The sequence below is a fragment of the Dermacentor silvarum genome, chromosome 1, assembly GCF_013339745.2.
Source record: "Dermacentor silvarum isolate Dsil-2018 chromosome 1, BIME_Dsil_1.4, whole genome shotgun sequence".
NCBI lineage: Eukaryota > Metazoa > Arthropoda > Arachnida > Ixodida > Ixodidae > Dermacentor > Dermacentor silvarum.
In genome coordinates, this window is record NC_051154.1 from 5,536,422 (window position 1) to 5,555,805 (window position 19,384).

The window sequence follows — 19,384 nt, forward strand, 5'->3', positions numbered from 1 at the left end:
TGGCGCTAGCGTCCAACCGAAACGAAGCAGCAAAGACCGCATTTCCACAGCTATCAGTTAAAATCGTACGTGAATGACAGCAACGCCGGAATGCTTCTAGCCTATTTGTGTCTTTAAAGCCTGCATTCTTGCGTTTACAGCCGCGCATAACACCGCGTTGGCTGCGGGCTTTTGTAACTGCGTAGTCGTCATCCACGATCGCGTCGATAGTGGCCGCGGTTTTCTTCACAGCAGTTGCAGCGAACAGTAGTTTCGTTTTTACTCTGTACACGCGCCGGCCGTGTGCCTAAAGAACTGCGTAGGCGCCATCGATAATCGCATAAATAGCGACCGCGGTTTCGACTGCAGGTGTTGCAGAGAATGGTAGTCAATTCGTCCAGACTCGGTGCGTGCGTCGGGTGCCTTCCTTTAGCACCGCAAAGTCGCCGTTCATAATTGCGTCGATAGCGGTCACGGTTTTTTCTGCAGCGGCTACGGCAAACAGTTGTTTCGTTTTGACTCGGTGCAAAGCTGTCGAGCTTGAAGAGCACCGGCTACATCGCGATTGTCTTTTCGCCAGCTCACTGGCGAAAACGTAATCGACCGCTTATAACAAAGGCGCCGGAGTCGCGAATATCTGCACTTTAAGCGGTACCGCACTATAACCAAAACAACGATTTTCAAGCCCTGCACGTATGCAAAACATGTAGACCAAGCATGTAGACACACTTTATACTATCATGCGCACATCGCGATTACGTTTTCGCCAGCTCACTGGCGAAAAAGTTAAGTTCGCGTTAAGTCCAGCAGTTGTAGTTGTGTTTAAAACTTATCGTGGGCATGGGGCTGTGTACGTCCGCAGTGTGTCCTATAAAAAGCTCAGACATTCGAATATTTCCGGGAGATCCACTAGATGTTTTGTGTTGTCTGGGAAGTTAGGACATAGATCATTCTCCTAATGTGAAAAAAATATGTTTTAGTTGTACAGAGGCAACATCAGAAGTTAATGCAGATTATTCTAGCATGACACAAACCCTGACCTCGGGCTCAGCAGCAATATGCTGTAGCCACTCACTAGCGCAGCGGGTATTAATGATCCTCACAGCATTAAATTGAATGTAGTTTTATGTTTAAAGACCTCAAAAACATTACTATTCTACAGTTGCTAAGTGCAAGTACTGGCTACACTGTTATTAAAATTAATTTGTGGTGGAAATTTCCGAATCTAATTATGGATATGTGTAATTACTGTCTCGATATACTGTTCTTGTAGCCAAAGCACTAAATGTACGCAGTTTCAAGTGCCGTGCACATCTGAGTGCATGAGTGAAAAAGCTTCTGAGTGAAAAAGATGCTCCCTATATGCATATAACAAATTTTAATTACTGTTAAACAATACATAAATTCCTCGAACTAGCAGCAATGACAGGGCTTTCTGTGTTAAAGCTTTCCATTCCAATGAGTTTGCAGGTGTATCACATTTTATGTTTTTCATATCTTTGAAAATGCATTCTATTTCTGACATGTTGTACATAATTGAGTTTGAATGCTATATTATTCTGTGTAGACTGTTGTTTATGTCTGTATTAAGCAATCTTGTTTAATCAGTGCAAAACGAGACAAAGGAGGGCAATGAAGGTGGGACGAAGACAGTGTTTGTCTTCGTCCCACCTTTTTTTGCCATCCTTTGTTTATCCCGTTCTCAGACGGGATAGACTTATCGGGATAGACAGTATTAGGTAAGCCTTAATGCTTACACTTCCACTATGCATTTTGTGGTTTTCGCAACACGTTTATTCTTCCTTGTGAGTTTTTTTTCTTTATTCTAAAGCATGTGCCTATAATGAATCCTCACAAGGTTTGACAGTACAAAAAAGTAAAATAAGTATGATACTTACATGAGATCTCATTTAGTTATATTGTCTTTCCCACATTTGTTAGGCTCTGTTTAACATGCTGAAAGGAGTTCCTATTTTTGCATTTCATGTCTTCGCGCTGTTCTAACTTCAATCATGTATCCATATCTGCAATCTTTTTTTTATCAGCATGTATATTTGTAGCTATGAGCAGTATTCATGTGCGCTTTGTGGACTTAATAACATAAGGTGGCAGTAAAAAATTTACAGTATTTTGAAGCTGGTGTTGGCCCATTTTTTTTGTTTATTTGCAGCAGAGTGGCGACAGTGGAATGCATTGAAGCACCCGACCAGTAGTTATATACACACACACACACACATATACACAACACACATTTCGTCCGAAATACATCCGCCACAGGATCCCGCTTCGGATGTCTGATATATGTACAAATTTTTTCGTTTTTTTTTTATATCCAGTGGATATCGGCTGGAGAATTGTGGACGTCCAATGGATGTTTGTTATGTCAGAAACGGATATCCATAGGACACCTGACAGATATCCCTGGTTGCTTGGGTATACAGTCACAGCAAGAATGATCTGTGCTACAAACAGAAATGTTTATGAAGTTTATTCATGAAATCATCACATAATGACAGCCAAAATCTCAGCTGGTTTTTCACATTGGTTCTACAAGTTGCTGTCGCTGATGAGGATAGGTGGCAATAATCGACGGGTCGGAAAAATCATGCTCTGGAAATTCGGTCAGCAACTGTATTTATATTCTTTTCAAATCAGTTCTGCCTTAAACTAGATGCAATGAAATATCATAAAGTTACTGGTGTCAAAAGGACAATCTTACACAAGCTCTAATCAGGCATTTTATGATAAAATTGTAGAAGTTGACAGGTATGTTTATAGAAGCAATTGAATGCTTTACATTTGCAAAAACATAATGCAGGCACCAGTTGAAAATAAATTTGTGAAATCTATTTAGTACAGTGTACAACTAATTGCAGACAAATTCTTTTTACCAGGAATGCCTTCCGTACAAGGAATCTGTCTCCTCACTGGGGCTGATCACCTGTGGAAAGTTATGACTGGAGAGATGCCACGCCAAACTAAAAACACCCACTTAGCCCAATTAACATCCATACCTCACTACATGTCTCTGAAAGCCTGCATCCCAAAGGTAAGCACCTCTTGTGAAGCGGCAGAAAAACTTGCCCGAAGGTTTTGGGATTTGGAAAGCGTAGGAACTTAAGATCAACCCAAGGGACCTTGTGAGGAGACAGAAGCGGTTTGCAGAGAATTTGAACGTCAAATCAAGGTACAGAATGGCCATTACGAGGTAGCACTCCCATGGAAAGAGAACTGCAACCAACTTTCTGATAACCACGGTCAAGCGACTAATCACACTTGGCCTAAGACGCTGCATGCTCCAGAATTTGGCATAGAATATGAGATTACCATGCGAAGCTACATGGAGATAGCTGTTGCTGAACCATGCTGCGCTGCTTTGTGACTCAAAAAACAATGAAGCTGCGAGTTGTCTAAGGAACAAGGTTCTACATCATTAAATGACCACCTTGAAGAGAGTCTAAGGGTGCCATCGGAGATTGTGCACCATGTCTCATCTCAAATCTTATCAGGTCGCTAATCCAGTTCAGAGCCTTCAAACTTCAAACGTTTACCAACACAGAGATTTAAACTTCAAACATTTACCTTTGAAAGATGAACCAATTTCAGAAAAGGATTCATCAAGGGAGGTGGTTACGTGACGCTAGAGACAGAAAAATGCTGGAGAACTTTTGGAAGCGTTGGAGGAATGATTACCTCTTCTCGCTCAGGCCTGCTCACATTTTTCATAATCAGACTCTGAGTGTTGATGTTGAGTCTTAGTATGACTAAAGGGCTCCAAGGAAAATGGGGCAGAGTTGCTGAAAAATAAAATGGAAGAGAGGGCCACATCAGAGCCTGCATGGCATGGTGACTGATACCGCTCTTTTATCCTCTGGAGTTCTCTCCCTAAGTTAATCACTTCTGGGGCCAGGAGGTTCTTGTCTCGCTTCTTTTCGTCTCGATACATCTCGCACACTTTGAGCAAGCATGGCTTTCAGCTAAAATAAAATACAGCAATATCTTAACTGCGAAAGTGGATAATATAGGAGCAGTTGCCAAGTAATTTGCAATCAAACTGCAGCAATGTTTCTAAAAAACTGTATAGCCAGAAACATACAACATTTCTCAATGAAATGCTGCAAATAAGTGCAGATTAGGAGCACTAAAATGACGAGACATTTTGTTTTGAAGTCTCTCTTTATGACACTTGTGATTGCGATTCTACTTGGGCTGCGAAATTGACTAATATGCGCAGAGAGAGAAATGAGTTGATGCAAGGGGCTTTCGCATCAAAAGGCCCATTGAGTGAAAAAGCCGGCATAGTCTGCAGCAGCGAAACGGCACCTAAATTCCCATTGGCTGCGACGCCACGTCACGAGCACGCCTCGATGGAGCAGAGCGGCCAAATCGGAACACCTGCTGCCACGCGCCAGATGTTTTGTGAGGGGAGAAGGCATCGCCGTGACACCACGTCACCAGCGTGCCTTGGCGGACCAGATACGGCGACACGACACAGAACGTCTTCTATATGCAGAAAGGTGTGGCTCGAACACAAGCATCTGTTGACTCAAAAACGCAAAGCGGAGCAGTGGCGGCGATGAGCCCCGAGGAACGTAGTGAACATTTAGCACAGAAAAGCGAAGCGCCAATCCAATGCAGTGAGACAACAGCGGACCTTGAAAACTTGATCACATACACCACAGCAAAACTCGAATGGCTCGAAGGACCGCTCAGCGGCGTTCAATTGGACATTAATGCTTTCGCATTCACAACTCATAAGAAGTGCTTAGGTGTCCTCGCATTATTATTATTATTATTGCTTTTGGGAGCAACAATTCCCATTCAGCAACTGGTCAGCATTTCCCAAGTACATTGCATGTGTAGTCGACTTCGTTCCTGTACTTCAATTATTTTTGTTGTTATATGCATAGAGTCCAAACTGGTGAACATAACAAAACTCCCATAAAGATTCAGAATTCTGAAGCTATATTTCTGCTCTAAATGATGCAAGAAATGTGTTAAAACTATGGGTGTTAGAATAGTGAAATTATCAAAGTGAATTGAATACGAAATATTTTATAATTTCCAAACAACGTGAAATATAAAGCTTGCGTGGAGCACATTTACAAAAAGAAAGGCTTATTGACTTTGTGCATGCAAAGCCGCTTACAACTGGACAGCTGAGGAGCTTGTATTAATGACAGAACTGCTTTCAGTTACCTGGGGGTGTATTCTGTAAGAGTCCACCTAGTGGACTGTCTACTTCGGCTGTCGCCATTGGCTGCTGCTTCAGGAGCGCGACGGTGCCAGCCAGTCTCCTTCGCGCTCGTGAAGCAGCAGCCAATCGCGACAGCCGAAGTGGACAGTCCACTAGGTGGACTCGTACAGAATAGCCCCCCTGGTGCACTACTTGACAATGACTTAATGAAACATGCATGCATACATAGAGTGCAATAGGCAAATAATAATTTGCCTAAATCGTGAGACAATCTTGTAGGCTGCCTAAAAGCGAGGCATTATTATGTAATGCTGCATGCGTTCGCTTACAGGGTGCACAGCGAATTCCTTCATTCAAGATTCCCCTACTTTTTTAGGTTTTCTATGATAAAATTTCGTCTGAAAAATTCCATGACTAAAAAATAAACAACAACAGGAGACAGTCGCTGTTCTTCAAACACAATTTTTCTCGCAATGTCCAAGAAATTAGACAATCCAGACGACACAAAACTTTGGGGAAAGTGTGCAGCTTACACCAGGAGCAAAAAAAGTTCTTTACTCCTTGTGTTGCAGTTCAGAAGGATCCCTGCTCAAAAAGCGACTTATGGCAACACTGAGTCAAATATAGTGTACTAAGCAACTCGGTCTTCAAAGTCACACCTAGCTGTGAACCACCTACACCTATCTCCCCTGCGAACCCATGCACTAAGTGGTACAACCACTACAACCAGCCTATTCTTGCATATCATGTTCACACTCCACTGACCCCACACAACACCTCAGAAAGCCTCAACAAAGCGTTAGTTGCCTTGAGCGATGGTTTCAATACGGTAACGTTTGTTCCTTCACAAGGTGCACTTTGGCTTTTTCAGCATCGGTGAAAAATGAGCATGACATTTGAAATCAGCGTCACCGAATGCAAAACTTGCACCCTCACCGATTTGTCATACGTGTCAAAACATTTTTAATTTCTTGTCGACAATTTCTTACCTTAAGAAATCATGAACAGTCTCTCGTTACGGGAACAGCCGCCGATCACTTTCCTACCTCATGGCTGCTTGGCGCAGTAAAATTTACAAGGGTCATTCATTACGCGTCCTAATAACGTCTTCAGTGTGAATTTCTAGTGTTGCAAAGTTGAATGTAATGCGTGTAAACTTTGTGGGGATGCGCGACTCTCACGCGTGCCCTGATGTTGTTTTCCCTGCATGTCTCCTGTAGTCCGGCTTCTCCGCGTGGCTAAGCTCGGCGGCGGTCGTGGTGGTTGCGGCGCATTGCGGGATATGGCGCGAGTGTCGCGATGCTAACGCCGCCGAACGGCGGGGTGACTTGGGAGAGAAAGGTCGAGGGCGCTTTCTCTTTGGGTTGGGATCGGTGAGCGACGCGGACGTCCCGCGCGTGCGCCGGCCCGCTTCGCGAGACGTCTCGCGTGGCTCGGAGCGGGGCACCGGTATGGACGAACACGGATCGTTCGAACGCGCCACCGTTCGCGTGACCGTACACGTGAACGACTAGGCGATGGTGTCATTGCATGGGGCGAACGTATTCGCTCGCTATCGGGTCACGGTGAGTCGGACTTCCTTGATTTGTCGCGCGCCCATGTGAATGTTCTATTGGCAGTAATTTGTCTAGTGTGCATTAGTGTATGAAAGGTGCAATAAATGCCCTTTTGATTGTTTGCACTACTGTGTTGTCGTTCCTTTGTCCCAAGAGCATGTGTGAGACCCCACAACTTATATACCTCTCTGCATCAAAAAGCGAAGGTGCTACAAGAGAGTAAGAATCGCTACAAAATATATGGTTGCGTAGTGGAAATTCAGTTGAAAGCACAGTACACAAGCTTTTAATAGCGTGTGTGCTCTGTAACCAAGTGGGCGTAAGCCACTGCCAGCTAGCCAGTGAAACGCTGAAAATCCATGCGCACTTCGTATGAGCTGCTGCCAGTAAAGCCTGCGAGCGTAATATCTGCCACTTGATTGCAACAAAGCTACAGTTGGGTTTGCAAAGCTACTACACAACGTACAAACTTTTCAACAGTTTTACTAGCGCAGAAGGCTCCAGAAGTAAACAATCCAAAGGGCTTTCTCGGGTTGGACAAAAAGGCATAAGGCAGCGATAAAAAGTTTCAGCCGTATTGCTGTCTGGCAAAAATTTGCAGGCACCATATACAGTAGAAACTCGTTGATACAATCCCGCTACGTACGATTTACCAGCGCCAAAGTTCGCGATCAAACACACACAAAAAAAAATACCCAATACAGTTGCGCTTATTTTCTGCCTGCTCATACGTTTCCGGAAAACATGATCTTTTGGCACCAATGTTCTGTACATCGCCAAACTGCAATCGTATTATACATTTTCCAGCCACTATATTCCATGTAAACAAGAATATGCTTGAGGCACACTCGCGTAAGAGAACAGCCCGCCGCGGCAGCTTCACCGCCATACTCGCCCGCCCGTCTCGTGTGAAAATGACAGCGCACACTCAGTTTCTTATTCCGGTACCAGCACATCACCTCCCAGGCCGTCGCACGTCGCATTCGCAGCTATCACCGCCAACACTATTGTGATAAGCATCTTCACCTATCTGTTTTACACCGCGTGGAGCATAGTGCCGTTGGTAGTGTACTTACTGCATGTTTTTAGTAGGCGATAACCCAAACGCACTGCCGTTCCCCGCTGCAGGCAGCACAGTGCGAGCGTCGCGTTTCACTTCGGCGGCATCCAGCATCGCCCGCCAGCTCGATTTCGTCTCCGTTTCCCGTCACCGTCTTAAAACACTATGCATTAGGGAAACAACAAAATGTGTCTCGGGCCGCCGAAGCCACCAGCTCAACGCGCGTTGGCGTCTCGTGCCGCACCAATTCGTGCAACACCTCGCATTATGTAGATGTCGACTACAGTTCAGTCTGTCAAATTTTTTAGTTACTTTGAATCGTGTATTTTCCTGGTTAGTACGTTTTTCTCGCTTTCTTTCCTCAAAACGTATGAACGAGGTTCTACTGTATACCTGCCCACCAAGGCTTTACAGTGGGAACTATAAAAACCTCAAATTTTCATTTTGTGCTTCAAGCATCCAGCCACCAACTCAAAAATCCACTTTGCATTTAAAAGCTAACTGCAACAAATTTTCACTCTGACTAAATCAGTTATAAATGAGTAGTATATGTTATTGAACCAATCTTGTCAAATCTGCAGGGATGGTAATTGTCTAATTTTCTTATTAGCAGCCTACATCATCTATGCAGACAAGGGTGGTTAGCAGACATGACATAAATACCAGCAAGTCAGGTCCAATATATTACAAAGCACTGTGGTTAGCCACCAACACCTCATCTGAGATGTTGTCTGTCAGGTCATGGAGCCGCACAGTCTGCGTCATGTTCTGGCAAGCGCTAATAGAGGTGTTGGTTTGAAGTTTTTATTGTTTCAGGCAATACAATCGTATTGCCCACGAGCCAAGACTAAAGAAGAAACTAGTCTCCTGATTGAGTCTCAGTCTTGGTATCCTTTTATTGCGACACATGCACTCGTGTTTCAAATGTAAAATATTGCACAAAGGCTGCTCTTTATTGCATTATCTGAAACTAGGCTCTGTCCAAAATTTCATTACAGTGGATGTGGGGTCTACTGTGCAGCGTGCCTAAGGCCACAAGAATGCTGGCTAGATTACCCCTTGCAATGCCGTACGAGCCCAATACGACCAAATAAAACTTTGCAGGGTCTTCCAAGTTTCGACCACCATTATGGTAGGCTTCATGGGACGTGTGATCACAGTGTGAAATACAAATAATCGTATAGCATCTGTATACAAAGACCACTCACAAAGCAAAACAATTTGATGAAATTGGGCAAAAGCGCTCCTTCGAAAAAAAAGAGCAACCAGTGAGTCTCTTCCCAATTAACAATCCCTGACAGTCCCAAACTGCTTGAGACTGCTGTGCCACATTCGATTTTGCTCAGACAGTGTCAGAAGCTTCGCCCCCTAGTCCGAGTGTTGTCAGAAGCGCGTTCGCTTTTTCACGACTAAGTGTCGAACAGCCCGCAGACTATCGGAGCGGTCAGCAGATTTCTTGCAGCTAGCTGACGACGGCTGTCTGAAAAAAATGTGCACGGCACCTGCCGCCATGTTAAGAAAGATGCCATGCACTTCTGCGTACTTAGCGCGTTACAGATGGCAAATATTGTGCACTAAGCTATCACGTCTCTTAGATCGGTGCTTTGTGTGCAATTAGTGAGCTTTTCATGAGCCATGTAATTCTGCAGCTTTAGTCTTAATGCTTTTCAAGAGAGAAGCACAGCGATCAGGTGCACATGCTTGCTTTTCTTGACGTGTTTCGTGAATCTGTCATGCTCATTACTATACGTGTAGTAAACATGTGTATTTCGCCTTTCAGGTGAGAAAATGGTGTGCAAGGAAGCATATCGCGATGTGGCTGTTTCTCGCCGGTAGCTGGGATGGTATACAATAGGAGCTTCGTCGATTGCTGCTCACATATGTTCATCCTTGCTGTTGCTAAGTTTGAGCGCTTGATTTTTGACGTGCAGGATGGTGTACATGCGCTCTGTCTGAGACTCGCGTTGGGCCTCTCATAGACGGTCTCACAAGTATTAAGAATATCAGCGGGCACTTTCTGCGTGAACCGCGACGTGGTACAATTGAGTTTTTGCTTATGTTTGTATGGGAATTCTGCTTAAATTTAGCAGGCAATGAGAGAGTTTGAATACAGCAGTTAAGTGGCACAAAGAGCAAGAGCATGACGTAAACTGCACTTTGCGAGCATGTTCTATGCGCTCAGGCTGCGATTCCACTATGCAAGCGTTATGGTTGTGTCAGCGACATGGCCTCCGAGGCTGCACCATCTTGGAGGCCACAATAATGAATATGCTGAGTAGAGGTGCTATCTACGAGCAGACGACGGCAGCCAGGAGAATGACTTCCAGTCACGGTGCTTTCGAGTAAAACCTCGGGCAGTCCCTGACAACTGGATCACGTGACTGTGACGTGCGCTTCAGTCAGGGCTAGTCAGACTGGAAGCCGCGAATGGTTTGCAGACAGTCCGGGACTGCATAATTGAAGGGGCCCAGTGACCACAGCTCTAAGATTTGAGAACCCATTTGTCAATCCTAGATTGAATATTTTTTGTATTTATTATTATCAATGCAAAAGGGACATTTCATGCAAAATGCACCAACCATGAAATCAACCTCTATATTTTATATCTAAAATGTTGTGGCTAACTTGTACACTCGGGGAAGTGCATTTCCAAAATATTTCTCGTGAAAAAATTTTTATCTGCCACAGCAGCAACAAAATTTCACAGTGAAAGGTGAGACACGGTGCACAAGAAAAATAAATTTTAAATTGCACTAAATTTCACAAGTACAGAAACATTGTGTGAGTAATTTAGACAGATTACACTTTGATGTGCTCCCACTATTGGTCTTCATATTATTTTTCCTGCATCTACTGAAAAATCAAGGAGCACAACTTGTGCTTCTTGTGGTCGGTCTGGAGTTTATAGAAACTTCAGCTTTTCTCACTTGCATTAATTAATTAATAAAATTGGTCATTTTATTATGTGGCATTGGCAGTCTTAAACATAAATAATTGAATAAAAGAGCTTTGTCACGTAACAAACACAATAGTAAGAAAAAAATGGTCTTGAATTTGAGAAATTGGCACTTCTTCCGTGTGTTCTACTGTAAATGGGACATTGTTGTGATCCACCTAAAAATATTGCCTTTATAAATACTTAGATTTAGGTGCACTTTAAAGAACCCCAGGTGGTCCAAATTACTACGTCCCCTACTACGGCGTGCCTCATAATCAGATTGTGGTTTTGGCACGTAACACCCCATAATTAAATTTTTTTTAAGTGGGAAGGCAGAGTGGGAGGGAGGGAGGGGGTGGCTTGTACTCTGATAGCAACTGCGTAGTTTGCACAGCAGTGCGCGCCATATCTTGAAGGCGACCTGCAGATGCAACAACTTCGGAGTCGGTCGACTCACGGTCGACCTGCCGCCGCTTACACTGCTGCTCTGTCCTTTTTGCACAGCACTCAGCAACTCGATCACGAGAAGAACCTGGTACCTCCAAAGCGCGCATACAACCCATAGCAACTGCCAGAGGAGGTCAACCCAGCGCACTTCGCGTGGCCATAGCATCAAATCCGATTTTGACAGCAGTTTTACGGCAAAAAAAAAAAACAAAAAACAAAAAAAACATGTATACAAGTCGCACCTACGAAAAATTCAGAAAATAATGACTTATACATAGGAAAATACGGTATTAGACTAATAGACCAATACACCAATAGATCTATTTGACTAATACACTAATAGACCTAATAGACTGTATCAGTGCCGATAACCTCATAGGCTATGTTTTTGTATTAGAATTTTTGCTAGGGTAGATTTGCTTAAATGGAGTCGTAGTGTGAATAATGCAGGCCTGAAAGACTGCAAATAGTGAGCACAGTTTTTCTCTGTAAAATGGAGCATTCTTTGAGCCTAAACATTACAGTTGAGCCTAAATGCCAGTGTGAGCGGCATGTACCTAGTGCACATCATGCAAGAAGAGATGAGCATACCCGCTTGAGACGAAGTGGAACCCCCGGTGGTGGACGGCGCGGTCCACAGTCACGAATGTCCGGGTTGGAGAGGCTTGACAGAAGTTCAGCAGGCTGGCAGCTGGAGCACTCGCTTGTGTTGCCTTCCTCTTCTGACAGGTTGCCCTCCGAGCTGAGAGTGGAGATAGACTGGCCACTCACTGCCTGTCGCATCTGCCTGCAATGGGGTGAAAGAACCTTCTTGCACAACTTTTATAATGCAAACAATTGATCACATGCTTAGCAAATCCATACTGCCAACAGGTGCTGCACGACCTACTTGTGCACCACAATTGAGATGCTTCATTACTTTGGAGATTGTAGGGCCACAAATGGAGCCCAAGAGCCATAATTATTTTGATTTTGTGTAGTAAAAATGTTATGACTGGTTAGAGGGACAAAATTGGCGTGAAACAATAATGACATGGATGGTATAAAAGGAGAACCCCGACAACTTGTAGTAATGGTTAATACCATTGCCCTATTCACTAGCTGCAATGTACAGGCTAGAATGTCACTTTGTTCAATATCTTATGCTACGAGCTGAGTACGAGCCCCATCTTACACCAGCTGCTGACAAGCCATGCCCCGAGAGTGAGCGGGAATGTATTGTTGCACAGCTTGTTCATACCGCGCTAGTATAATGCCCATGCATGTTGTTCGGTATTACTAAGTTTTCATTCATTCATCATCATCATCATCAGCTTATATTTATGCCCACTGCAGGACGAAGACCTATCCCTGCGATCTCCAAGTACCCCGTCTTGCGCTAGCTGATTCCAACTTGCGCCTGCAAACTTCCCAACTTCATCACCCTACCTAGTTTTCTGCCATCCTCGACTGCGCTTCCCTTCTCTTGGTATCCATTCTGTAACTCTAATGGTCCACCGGTTATCCATCCTACACATTACGTGGCCTGCCCAGCTCCATTTTTTCCGCTTAATGTCAACTAGAACATCGGCTATCCCCGTTTGTTCTCTGATCCACACCACTCTGTTCCCGTCTTTTAACGTTAGGCCTAACATTTTCCGTTCCATCACCTTTTGTGCGGTCCTTAACTTGTTCTCGAGCTTCTTTGTTAACCTCCAAGTTTCTGCCCCATATGTTAGCACCGGTAGAATGCAATGAATGTACATTTTTCTTTTCAACGACAGTGCTAAGCTCCCAGTCAGGATTTGGCAATGCCTGCCATATGCACTCCAACCCAACTTTATTCTTCTGTAAATTTCCTTCTCATGATCAGGGTCCCCTGTGAGTAATTGACCTAGGTAAACGTACTCCTTTACAGACTCTAGAGGCTGACAGGCGAACCTGAATTCTTGTTCCCTTGCCAGGCTATTGAACATTATCTTTGTCTTCTGCATATAAATCTTCAGCCCCACATCTTACGCTTTCTCGGTTAAGGTACTCAATCATTTGTTGCAATTTGTCCCCATTGTTGCTTAAAGGGATACGGACACAAAATATGAAAATATTAAGAAAATGCTGAAAATGAATCCTCAGTGTGTGATTACACCGAAGAGAAGTAGTCACTTAGCTCATTCTTGAGCCGATGGCTTTATTTCTGGCGTTTTTGTTAGCGCGCGCCTCGCCCCCCGACCCGCGGGAGTTGGAAGGCGTGACGTCATGACATCGTCGGATAGCCAGCCAGCCGGCCGCGATCATTTGAAGCGGGCCGACGCCGCCATCGCGCCTCTACCAGCGATGAGTACACATCTCAAGACGAGGAGTATTCCAACTTGGCAAGAGATATGAAAACTTACGGTTACGAGCCTTCCTCGTCAAGCGACGAAAAAGAGCAGGCAGCCGTGGAAGTGCCGGTCAGGTTTTCGCAAACCGTAGTGCGAACATTTCGCTCTGCACTAGACGCTTGTGCAAGAATTATTTGTCATTTCCTCTGTAAACTTGCTTTTTCCAAAGCGCACACAGGCGAGGCAGCTGCAGGGTACTTCAGCACTGGGTGGATGACTGAATAGTAGTTTATGCCATCGGCGTGAGCAACTGCTGTGAGGTAACAGTACCTCCAAGACTCTCACGTCCACTTCGCCAGCCGCCCGACAGATGGCAGCACCTGTCTGGCATTCTCCCCAGTTTTTCCCGCTTTTAACCTGTGGAGAAGCAGAGCTGTGTCTGCCCCGCTGCCATTTAGGACTTGCCAACATTGCCATGGTCTTGCCATTTAGGCTTTGCACCAGGACTTGCCAGGACTTGCCATTTAGGACTTGCACCGATACCAGGACTTGCACCGATAGGACTTTGCACCGATACCAGGACTTGCCATTTAGGCTTTGCCAACATTTTTAAAGACATTACTGCCTTCGTGCCCAGCCTCGGGCATCTCGCCCCAGCCTCGCCCTCACACTGCTCAAGAAGGCTGCAAGTGAACGAAAACAGTACCGACATCTTTTCGCCTCCTCTTTTCAAACGCGCCGTTGATCATTTCTGCCTTGCGTTTTCGTGAGAAGACCGATGGCACAGAGTCAGGCTTTAGGCGTTGCCCTTTGAGCGGCATGCCAAGGCTTTTCAGCACAGCCAGGCTGGTCACATAATAATCGTCGACGAAGTGGTCCGCACAAATGAAGTAATTTTTTAGAGGTCTCCAGGCTGGGTATGATAGCTGACAGGCAGGTATCCAAAGTTTACGCACCTTCTCATCTCTGGGAAACGTGCGGATGGTGTGCCACGACCGACGATGCTGTTATAACAGCAATGTCTGGGAATTTCCTTCCGCCGCGACGAACGTGTCAATACCGAGCGACGACCGCGGAAGGCAGATGTAAGATGGGCCACCTGCGTGGAGCGCCGACGGGGATAATGTTTCCGACGGACCATGTGCGAAGATCGCCAAAAGGGGCTAAACAAACGCTGCAAGGGACCGACACCCCCGGAAAGACTGCGACGGCTGTGGCCGACCTTGGCCGCGCACACGCAGTTGGGTGTTATGACGTCAAATTTCAGCTTCTGCTGGTGGCCGCTTGGAGGCAAGGTACAACAAAAAATCGCAAAAAAAGATGTTTCTCATTCTTTTTTTCAAAGCAGCTTGTTGTATTCGTCATTTTCAACAGTTCAACTTTTGTTCCGATGCAAAAAAACCACCCGGCAACTTTTGTGTCCGTATCCCTTTAACAGGACAATGTCATCTGCAAACCAAAGCTTGCCAAGATATTCACCGTTGATCCTTACTCCTAAGCCTTCCCAGTCTAAGAGCTTGAATACTTCTTCTAAGCATGCAGTGAATAGCATTGGAGAGATTGCGTCTCCTTGCCTGACCCCTTTCTTGATAGGTATCTTTCTACTTTTCTTGTGGAGAACCAAGGTTGCTGTGCAATCCTTGTAGATATTTGCGAAGATATTCACGTATGCCTCCTGTACTCCTTGATTACGCAATGCCTCTCTGACTGCTGGTATCTCTACTAAATCAAATGCTTTTTCAAAATCTATGAAAGCCACACTGTACTCCGCAGATTTCTTCTATCTGGGGTTTTACGTGCCAAAACCAGTTCTGATTATGAGCACGCCGTAGTGGAGGGCTCCGGATTAATTTTGACCACCTGGGGTTCTTTAACGTGCACTACAATGCAAGCACACGGGCGTTTTTGTATTTCACCTCCATCGAAATGCGGCCACTCCGCTGATTTCTCTATTACCTGATTTATGACCTGGATATGATCCATCGTAGAATATCCCTTCCTGAAGCCAGCCTGTTTTCTTCGTTGACTGAAGTCAAGCGTTGCCCTGATTCTATTGGAAATTGCCTCGAGCTAAGCAAATAGGATATTATGATTTATGCTATCAAATGCCTGCATTAGATCATTAAAAACTGAGCCCATGAGAAACCCTTTGTCGAAAGCTATAGACAAAAAGCTATTTCTGGATATTGTGTGCAGCAAACACAAAAAAAATGTCCAAAAACATGGATAAATAGTTATCTTCACAGGCAGATAAACTTAAAAAACCTCATGCACTGGAAGTTTCTTAAAACTAAAGATATCGACAAATTGAAAGCTTTCAAGATATTTAGAAATAAGGTAAACGCTAAATTAAAAGCTGCGAGAGAAGAATATTATCAAGCCTATTTTGAAGATGTGGTGAATAATTCTGTGCTGTCCTGGAAGTGACTGAAGATTCAGCCTTATACCGGTGTAGATATAATTGTGATAACATGCTCGTGAACAACACTGCAGAGCAGATTTTTCCAATGTCCTAATTGATCATTTTGTAGCTGTTGGAGAGCCTAAAAATTACCCCCCCCCCCCCCCCCAATCCAGCAAATACTCTATCAATTCACAAAACAACAAACTTTTCTGGAAGCACAATGTTTTTTCCCACAGCAGAGAATGAAGTTAAAGATGTGTTTTACAGCCTAAAAATTTGAAGTCCCATGGTGCCAATGATATGTAAATTAGGCCAATTAAATTAGGCTTGGACATAATTGCACCTGTTTTAACTGCAATGTGTAACTTAGCTCTAGAACAGAGTTGCCTCCCAGAGGTAATAGCAATCCACAAGGATGGCACTACGATCAAACTATATATTTCCGCGCCGACAGTCATGATGATAGTAGAAAATGTTGTCAAATTATGCGGCCCAATTGATGGAGTAACGTAATTTCTGGGTCACTATGTCACCACAGACTGAGCTGCAATCGAACCTGGGCTGGTATAACGTAAAACTATGCCAATATGTTTTTATTGCGATAACAATTACAGTGGAATCTCGATGATACGATCACGGCTAATACGAATTTCCGGAGGATACGAATTTTTCTGTGGTCCCAGCTGAGCCTCATTACTTTGCAACGTGCTAGAGAACGGTTGTTACGAATCGATTTTCGACCCGCGTCAGTTGATACGAATAAACGCCGCCCCACCGACGGCCGCGAAAGAGAACAGCGCGCAGTCACGGGCTTTCTCTTTTGGTGCGGAGGCGCGGATGCGGCGCCGGACAGTGCGGAGGCCGCGACTGGGCGCGAAGAGTTTGACGCAGCGGCACTTTTCTTGCTTTTGCGCGCGGCCGCCGCAGCGAGCGAAGCTTCGTGCGGTCTATCGCTTCAACGGAAACTGAGGGGCGTAAGCACAGCGCATACAAAGGTCAGAGCCGTGTGGAGATTGCTTTCAAGATACGGTGCGCGCGACAACCCCGACAGCCGGCACAGGCGCAAAGTACAAGAACGCATTTGTTGGCAGAGTAGAAGCCGCCCCCCCTCCCCCCCCTCCCTCCCTCCTGCGCTGCCTTCCCGCTTTGCTCCTTTCGGTGAGAGATTGCGTCGCCAGTTACCCTTGCGCCCGGTTCTAAGATACGCATTTGGTGCCCCCTCCCTCCCATACCCCCCCCCCCCCCCCCCCGGCCTTTCGCGCGACGGAAGCAGGGTCGGGCTCGACTGGCGCGCCCGGCCGTGACGGAAGTCGCGTTTGCTCTCCCCTGTGCGTTCGCTCTCCGTGCGTGAAGGCGCGCTTTGACTCGCACATACGGTGCGCGGTGACGATTTTATCGCCCTTGGACTCATGCTCCACGTCTCATGCTCCTCCTCCGCATCGCCTTCGTTGATCTCCTCTCCCGCCGGTGGGCGCACCTCGTTGAGAAGCGTGCTCGCTACCGCCCTTGTCGGCGAGATTTTCCAGCGGAAGCCACATTATAACCGGTATTTCGTCTCACGCAGCTGCACTGTAAGCGGTATGCGTATACATGGAGTTCTATGAGAGGGTAAACGGGAGTCGGAAAAGGCCGCGTTGTAGCCAGTTCTGCACTATAAACAGTTACGTTATAAGTGATCTATACTGTAAATGCTTTTTACGTGCGCGTGCCTGAGTGAGTTCACCTCCGACTCTTTAATTTAGCTAGTTTTAATTGTGTTTCGATGATACGAATTTCGGCTAATACGAATATTTTTCGTGACCCCGTGAGATTCGTATCATCGAGATTTCACTGTATATAGACACTCCAAGCGCATTTCTACCATCGTCGACGCTGTAATGTTCTGTATAAAGTACAGGGGTGATAACATCATTCTTTTGCTGCGCGCCGTATGCTGTATGTGCGAGAGAAAGCGTGCGAGGGTGAGCCGACGATGGCTGCTCAATCTCGCGCACACAAGAGAGGAGAGGGGGGGGAAGCGCGCTGTCTTCCGTCGCACGCACTGGCGGGAATGGAGGGAGGGTGGGGGGAGGGGGCGTTCTACTCCAGCAGCTGCTGGGTATGGCATGGCCGCGCTGGCTCTATTTTCAACGCGATGTGCGATGCGGACAGAGTGCTAATAGCTTCGCGTGCGCTGTGTTTTCGCCGCCACTTAGTTCGCGTTCGAGCGAGAGGCAGCACGAAGGTCAATTCGCTCGCTGCTGCTGCTGCGCTTCCTTACTCCAACGTTTTGACAGCGAGTGTCCGCGCTCATCGAGTGAGAGAGAGAAAAAGCTTTTCTTTTTATGCCAACGTACGGCGCTAACCTCTGGTCGGTCAGCTACCAGTCCTCACCCAACACGTCTCTAACGTGCTAGATAAGCACCAGCAGGAAAATGTTAGTTGCATGGAGTGGTGGAGTGTTCCAGTCCGTCCTTGACCGTGGCTGGATGTTAGTGGTAATGGTGGAGAGGGCTGACTGCAGCTTGGGTTGAATGTGAGGGCAATGCCATAGGCAATGCTCTAGGGACGGATATTCCATGAAATTCGGGCATTTTGGTCGCTCAGGAAGGCCTTGAATACAGTGGCGGAAAAGAGGAGTCACTATTGAGTTTGAAGTCTTCGGAGAATAGTGCTGTACTCCCGCGAGAGGTTAGCAGGAGGAGTAATATGTGTTCGTTTGCTTGAGCACGCCTGACACCATGTTTGCTAATTTAGTTAGTAAGCAAATGTTTACAAGTTTATACGGCCAATAAATCTAATATCCTTACTTCATACAGCTGTCTACTAATTTGCTGTCGCAATCGATGCTTCGCCTTTCGGGTGAAACTGCGACATTTTATTCCAAATCCGCCATTAGCGCTTCATAATAAGTCAAAATGGCTCAGGCCTCGCCCATATGGGCATAAAAACAGATTGGAATGGTTTTGAGTTATACCGACCCTGGAGATAAAGACGCCCGCCCGCTGAACCGGCTGCAGCGCGTGCCTCCCTAATATCTAGGTCGCTCGTACTGCCCTCAGCTTACTTTTCGTTGTTTTGTGCATCAGCTAGGGAGCGCCGCGCCGCTCGGCCCACGCAACCGTATTCTATTGGCCTCGTGCGCTACCGATGGTGCTACCATCGGTAGCGCACGAGGCCTCATTAGAACCGCAGCCCTGCAGCATGATTATGTGCGAAGCCTGATTAGAAACGACACATTTTTCGAGTGGACGCATGTTCACGGGTGTGAGTGGGCGCAGCTCAAAATGATGCTGAGGGAAGCACCCGTTCTGGCTATCTTTAATCCCAAGCTTTCCACAAAACTGTCGACGGATGCGTCAGCATTTGCACTCGGAGCAGTGCTTTTCCAACAACATGGATGAGACTGGCGCCCGGTAGGCTACGCATCACGGGCATTCACAGAAACAGAGCGAAGGTACGCCCAAATAAAAAAAGAGGCCCTGGGCATAACATTTGGCTGTGAAAAGTTTAATGATTATGTC

General features: G+C 45.9%; 1 protein-coding gene across 2 annotated transcripts in view; it reads right to left on the reverse strand.

Moving 5' to 3' along the window:
- Positions 1–19,384, reverse strand: part of LOC119456255 (mitogen-activated protein kinase kinase kinase 12-like) — a 237,110-nt gene that overhangs the window by 16,654 nt on the left and 201,072 nt on the right. For both annotated transcript variants that reach the window (XM_037717919.2, XM_037717911.2), the window contains one exon: positions 11,769–11,964. In XM_037717919.2, coding sequence (XP_037573847.1) covers positions 11,769–11,964 — 196 coding nt within the window. The remainder of the gene's footprint in view (positions 1–11,768; positions 11,965–19,384) is intronic.